The 7,551-nt window shown below is 43.3% G+C and overlaps 1 protein-coding gene across 1 annotated transcript in view; it reads right to left on the bottom strand.

Moving 5' to 3' along the window:
• The window catches only part of LOC111952930 (low-density lipoprotein receptor-related protein 5), an 84,160-nt gene extending 80,454 nt beyond the window's left edge, over nt 1-3,706 (bottom strand). Inside the window, exon 1 of the mRNA XM_023971953.2 lies at nt 3,491-3,706. Within this exon, the coding sequence (XP_023827721.1) occupies nt 3,491-3,575 (85 nt within the window). The 5' untranslated portion in view covers nt 3,576-3,706. The remainder of the gene's footprint in view (nt 1-3,490) is intronic.
• Nucleotides 3,707-7,551: the final 3,845 nt, after the last annotated feature.

The following is a 7,551-nucleotide window of genomic DNA, read 5'->3' on the forward strand; positions in this document are numbered from 1 at the left end:
CACGATCATTCACTCAGAAGAATGTGGTTCCTTATTTTACCATCATCATGTTCAAGTGGCTCCACCAGCAGGATTATCCAGCTAATATATACATGGAAACAAACAGCCTATGGGCCACATTTTCATTTGGTGTTGTAGCTAATAAGGCTGTAGCTTAACTCAGCACTAACATCTAAGTCTAACCGGTGAGGGAATCATCAACTCTATATACACTAGAACAGGGATCATCAAATAGATTCACCTGGGGGACTTTTTTTTCTTGAGCGGATGGTCGGCGGGCCGGAACATAACTACAAATAATTTGTAGACTGCAAATTGACTGCAAGAAGCCCAAACAGATACAGTTGAAGTCGTAAGTTTACATACACCTTAGCCAAATACATTTAAACTCAGTTTTTCACAATTCCTGACATTTAATCTGAGTAAAAATTCCCTATGTTAGGTCAGTTAGTCAGAATAATAGTCGAGAGAATGATTTATTTCAGCTTTTATTTCTTTCATCACATTCCCAGTGAGTAATAAGTTTACATACACTCAATTAGTATTTGGTAGGATTGCCTTTAAATTGTTTAACTTGGGTCAAACGTGTCGGGTAGCCTTCCACAAGCTTCCCACAATAAGTCGGGTGAATTTTGGCCCATTCCTCCAGACAGAGCTGGTGTAACTGAGTCAGGTTTGTAGGCCTCCTTGATCGCACACACTTTTTCAGTTCTACCCACAAATGTTCTATGGGATTGAGGTCAGGGCTTTGTGATGGCCACTCCAATAGCTTGACTTTGTTGTCCTTAAGCCATTTTGCCCGAACTTTGGAAGTATGCTTGGGGTCATTGTCCATTTGGAAGACCCATTTGCAACCAAGCTTTAACTTCCTGACTGATGTCTTGAGATGTTGCTTCAATATATCCACATAATTTCCCTCCCTCATGATGCCATCTATTTTGTGAAGTGCACCAGTCCCTCCTGCAGCAAAGCACCCCACAACATGATGCTGCCAACCCCATGCTTCACGGTTGGGATGATGTTCTTCGGGCTTGCAAGCCTCCCCCTTTTTCCTCCAAACATAACGATGGTCCTTATGGCCAAACAGTTCTATTTTTGTTTCATCAGACCCGAGGCCATTTCTCCAAAAAGTACAATCTTTGTCCCCATGTGCAGTTGCAAACCATAGTCTGGCTTTTTTTAATGGCGGTTTTGGAGCAGTGGCTTCTTCCTTGCTGAGCGGCCTTTCAGGTTATGTCGATATAGGACTCGTTTTACTGTGGATATAGATACTTTTGTACCCGTTTCCTCCAGCATCTTCACAGGGTCCTTTGCTGTTGTTCTGGGATTGATCAGAGAATCACCAGCAGCAAGAGGAACATCATTGATGTATTCAGGAGCGTCCTGAAAGATAAGGCAGAAAGCCTCCATTGCTCTAGCCTGTGCCCAGCCTGAGAAGTGATTCCCTAACTCTTCTTTTCTTGTTTTGTTTTGGTTGGAAGGAAGACCAACAGTTCCCTGACTCTAAAGCCTTATCAGCGCTGTGCAGTGTCTGGGTGTGTGGGGTTGAGGACAGAGGAAGAGTAGGCCTAGGTGTTGGGGAAAGGAGTGTGGGAGAACCAGGGGAAATCAAGACAGCCTGCTACTGAGTAGACTTCCACTAAACTTCCTCTCTAAATCCCCAGATGAAATGAAACCAATAACCTACTTGTATTTCAAAAGTGAAAAAAAAACTGGGAAACTATTTAATCCATAGGCATACATTCTTCACCCATGGAATTAAATAACATCCACACCTCAAGACAAGCTAATTTTTCCATACACTGCAATGCTTTATTTTAAAAGTAGCCAAAACTCAGATCTATTGGATAAATAGCGTAGGTATGAAAGGCTTGATTATTGATGATATGCAGTCGCAAGAAAGCAACACAATTACATAACATGGTCCAACTTATTTTTTAAATGTTGAACACTGAAGTGATCTAAGGGCTGAATCTTACCTGGTATGTGTAATGTGAGATGTGAGTGTTTAATAAAACTTTTATAAATCATATATATGGTCTTATTTTTTAATAAACAGTGATTGATACAAGTCACAGCGCAATATAGGGCATCTCTCTACACACAGCACTGGGTGTTTGGCTTGACTGGTGTTTAATGACACTTGTTTTGTGTTTTAGCCTGTGAGTGTGTATTACATCCGCTCACCCCCTCCCTAAATTCTGTCGAAGCCACACACTGAGATTTTCTCTCAGGTTGATACATACTGCTTATACCATAGCAGTGACACATGGGTGTAACTAAATTAACAGTTCATTCATCAGAGTTGGCGAAAGAGAGTATTTCATGATAACACACTCGATATGATAATTCACCCAAATCAATGCCAGGAAAATGGATCAACAAATTCATTGTGGGCTTTAAAGAGATGTCCTAATCTGCCATTTTCAACTTGAAAAAAGAATGGCCATAAAACCAAAAAAGATTGTCTATTTCAACTTCTCCAACTTTTGGAAATTGTTGTCTACTGCACTTGATGTGCAGGCCTAATCATGCAAGTACACTGCATACAGAAAGACTTGATTTATTTATTCCTAGACATAGCCAGCCTAGGTATTTGATCAAGGATTAACTAATTGTATCCATACAGTCCATTCATCTATAGTGCAAACTCATCCATAGTCAACCTTTTTGAAACAGCGGTCTAACAGTGCATACAATATTTGTACGGGACCTATAACAGTGTAGTAGACAAAAGATCCACCAAAATAACCAGGAACTCTATAGACCTAGTCCCACTTGTAGACTTGTATTAGATATGGAATGTAATTGGTGGAAGGTTTGTTATGCATTTTGTTAGTGGTTTACATCTTACAAAATAACTAAAATGTATATTTGTATTCAGAAATATTTGTGCACATTAAGACTGTCTCACCTATCTCATTGGGACATTCTGTAGGCCTATATTTTGCTACTCCAAAACAAAGTGTGTGGAAAGAATCAGAGAAATAACGTCGTTCCTTTCCACAAACCTTGCACACTTTCAAGCAGAAAGGGTGTCCTTATGACACCCGACACCGGCGATCAATCGCGGTGCATTGAGGCCTCGGAGTGTAGGCTCTAAAATGAACTTTTGCTGTCCGTCGCAAGAATGAAGTAAAGTTGAGCTAAATAAAGTCACATTTCCTATTTTGAAGTGTCACTCTTCTGATCAATTGAAAACGCGAGAAAGTTTAGACTTGAGTGAGCTCCTGCGATAGCCTTGCCATGGAGTGAGTATTCAACTTGTAAAGAAAAGGCTAAAACGTATATTTAAATAAAATATACGAAAATACATGCCAATTTAACTTTAAAACACAAATGGATAACTTAATTATAGCTATTATAACTACCGACCTCTAGCGAGACACATTCACGTAACTAAARCCACATTGCTTCCCAGTGTTTTCTAAAAAACATTAAAACTTTGTAAGCTCGGAGCAAAGTCCGAACAATAAAAATCGCTACTTACCATTAACTAGAGAGAGCAAGCAACTATAAAATAGTAATTCCACGAGAAAAACGTCCATTGCAATTGCTCGTAGCTTTAATTCCATAACTCCGACTCCATTCTTCTGGTTATTTGTGCAAAATAAAGTTAAAATCCGAGCGACTGTCTTGGTCGATACTTTTGTTGGAACGCTACTCCCGCCTGCCTGCCCTCATCGTGGAGGCACATACGGGAATGACAGCGGGAAAAGGACGACGTCACTAGACATACGGTTATTTTATGCCCGCGGTGTTTCACTTTATAGTTTTTAAATTATAGTTGCACCTTTTTAAAATAAAGCACATATATAAATGTCACAAATTAATTTAGACTCATTCAATTCCAAAGCATTCAGTGACAAGATCATTGCTACATTCATATTTTCTATTAAAAAAATAGATGCTATAAGGGTCCYGAGTGGCGTAGCGGTCTAAGGCACTGCATCTCAGTGCGAGAAGCGTCACTACAGACCCTGGCTCGATTCCGGGCTGTATCACAACCAGCCATGATTGGGAGTCCAATAGGGCGGCGCACAATTGGCCAGGCGTTGTCCGGGTTAGGGTTGGACCAGGGTAGGCCATCATTGTAAATAAGAATTTGTTAACTGACTTGCCTAGTTAAATAAATGTTAAATAAAATAATCTCACAGGTACAATAAATATACAGTATATACACTGCTCAAAAAAATAAAGGGAACACTTAAACAACACAATGTAACTCCAAGTCAATCACACTTCTATGAAATCAAACTGTCCACTTAGGAAGCAACACTGATTGACAATAAATKTCACATGCTGTTGTGCAAATGGAATAGACAAAAGGTTGAAATTATAGGCAATTAGCAAGACACCCCCAAAAAAGGAGTGATTCTGCAGGTGGTGACCACAGACCACTTCTCAGTTCCTATGCTTCCTGGCTGATGTTTTGGTCACTTTTGAATGCTGGCGGTGCTCTCACTCTAGTGGTAGCATGAGACGGAGTCTACAACCCACACAAGTGGCTCAGGTAGTGCAGBTCATCCAGGATGGCACATCAATGCGAGCTGTGGCAARAAGGTTTGCTGTGTCTGTCAGCGTAGTGTCCAGAGCATGGAGGCGCTACCAGGAGACAGGCCAGTACATCAGGAGACGTGGAGGAGGCCGTAGGAGGGCAACAACCCAGCAGCAGGACCGCTACCTCCGCCTTTGTGCAAGGAGGTGCACTGCCAGAGCCCTGCAAAATGACCTCCAGCAGGCCACAAATGTGCATGTGTCTGCTCAAACGGTCAGAAACAGACTCCATGAGGGTGGTATGAGGGCCCGACGTCCACAGGTGGGGGTTGTGCTTACAGCCCAGCACCGTGCAGGACGTTTGGCATTTGCCAGAGAACACCGAGATTGGCAAATTCGCCACTGGCGCCCTGTGCTCTTCACAGATGAAAGCAGGTTCACACTGAGCACATGAGCACATGTGACAGACGTGACAGAGTCTGGAGACGCCGTGGAGAATGTTCTGCTGCCTGCAACATCCTCCAGCATGACCGGTTTGGCGGTGGGTCAGTCATGGTGTGGGGTGGCATTTCTTTGTGGGGCCGCACAGCCCTCCATGTGCTCGCCAGAGGTAGCCTGACTGCCATTAGGTACCGAGATGAGATCCTCAGACCCCTTGTGAGACCATATGCTGACATATGCACATTTGTGGCCTGCTGGAGGTCATTTTGCAGGGCTCTGGCAGTGCACCTCCTTGCACAAAGGCGGAGGTAGCGGTCCTGCTGCTGGGTTGTTGCCCTCCTACGGCCTCCTCCACGTCTCCTGATGTACTGGCCTGTCTCCTGGTAGCGCCTCCATGCTCTGGACACTACGCTGACAGACACAGCAAACCTTTTTGCCACAGCTCGCATTGATGTGCCATCCTGGATGAACTGCACTACCTGAGCCACTTGTGTGGGTTGTAGACTCCGTCTCATGCTACCACTAGAGTGAGAGCACCGCCAGCATTCAAAAGTGACCAAAACATCAGCCAGGAAGCATAGGAACTGAGAAGTGGTCTGTGGTCACCACCTGCAGAATCACTCCTTTTTTGGGGGTGTCTTGCTAATTGCCTATAATTTCAACCTTTTGTCTATTCCATTTGCACAACAGCATGTGAAATTTATTGTCAATCAGTGTTGCTTCCTAAGTGGACAGTTTGATTTCATAGAAGTGTGATTGACTTGGMGTTACATTGTGTTGTTTAAGTGTTCCCTTTATTTTTTTGAGCAGTGTATATAAAAATATATATATATTTTTTTAGAAGTGTCCACATAAGTGTCCACATACTCTTGGCCATGTAGTGTTCTGTCACAAACTAGATTGATATACTGTCAAATATTGATTTATATTAAGGAGTAAATATTGAAATGATTTCTTCTTAGCCTAAAAACACAAAAATAACTTAGTGAGAATCATTTTGACTTCATAAATATATTGTGTCGGCTACAGTGGATGTGAAAACAAAGTGACAAATGTAGTCCTTTTTGGTCCAGTGCAGGATGATTTATCGGAAGACTAACATCCGCTTCTCAATAAGGGTTATAGGGGTGTACACTTCCTTACAACAAATGACCATGTAGGCTTTACTCCATCTACCGAGAGGATATCTGGCATGCGTAACCCTTTATTTTTTTTAGCATCACCTATTCTGCACATCTATCACTCCAGTGTTTAATTGCTATATTGTAATTATTTCGCCACTGTGGCCTATTTATTGCCTTACCTCCCTTATCTTACCTCATTTGCACACACTGTATATAGACTTTTTCTATTGTGTTATTAACTGTATGTTTGTTTATTCCATCTGTAACTGTGTTGTTTGTGTCGCACTGCTTTGCTTTATCTTGGCCAGGTCGCAGTTGTAAATGAGAACTTGTTCTCAACTAGCCTACCTGGTTAAATAAAGGTGAAATAATATAAATATATTACCTAACAATATCAGTCTCCAAATGAGTGTTGCACTTTGATTTGCCTTGCTGACACTACACTTAGCCCATAATGTCTTCACTGACATTTTCAATCTCTCCCTGACCGAGTCTATAATACCTACATGTTTCAAACAGACCACCATCGTCTCTGTGCCCAAGAAATCRAAAGTAACCTACCTAAATGATTACTGCCCCGTAGAATTCACGTCGGTAGCCATGAAGTGCTTTGAAAGGATGGTCATGGCTCACAACACCATCATGCCCGGAAACCCTAGACCCACTCCAATTCGCATACTGCCCCAACAGATCACACAATCTCAAATCGCACTCCACACTGCCCTTTCCCACCTGGACAAAAGGAACACCTGTGTGAGAATGCTGTTAATTGACTACAGCTCCGAGTTCAACACCGTAGTGCCCACAAAGCTCATCACTAAGCTATGGACCCTGGGACTAAACACCTCCCTCTGCAACTGGATCCTGGACTTCCTGATGGGCCGCCCCCAAGTGGTAAGGGTAGGCAACAACACATCTGCCACACTGATCCTCAACACTGGGGCCCCTCAGGGGTGCGTGCCTAGTCCCCTCCTGTACTCCCTGTTCACCCACAACTATGTGGCCAAGCACAACTCCAACACCATCATTAAGTTTGCTGACGACACAACAGTGGTAGGCCAGATCACCGACAACAATGAGACTGACTATAGGGAGGTCAGAGATCTGGCAGGGTGGTGCCAGGACAACAACCTTTCCCTCAATGTGAGCAAGACAAAGGAGCTGATCGTGGACTATAGGAAAAGGAGGGCCGAACAGGCCCCCATTAACATCAACGGCGCTGAAGTGGAGCGGGTCGAGAGTTAAATTCTTTGGTGTCCACATCACCAACAAACTATCATGGTCCAAACACACCAAGACAGCCGTGAAGAGGGCACGACCACACCTTTCCCCCCCAGGAGACTGAAAAGATTTGGCATGGGTCCTGGTTGCATGACTGGTTGCATCACTGCCTGGTATGGCAACTGCTCGGCATCTGACCGTAAGGCACTACAGAGGGTCGTGCGTACGGCCCAATACATCACTGGGGCCAAGCTTCCTGACATCCAGG

Source organism: Salvelinus sp. IW2-2015, linkage group LG26 (genome assembly GCF_002910315.2).
Source record: "Salvelinus sp. IW2-2015 linkage group LG26, ASM291031v2, whole genome shotgun sequence".
Classification (NCBI taxonomy): domain Eukaryota; kingdom Metazoa; phylum Chordata; class Actinopteri; order Salmoniformes; family Salmonidae; genus Salvelinus; species Salvelinus sp. IW2-2015.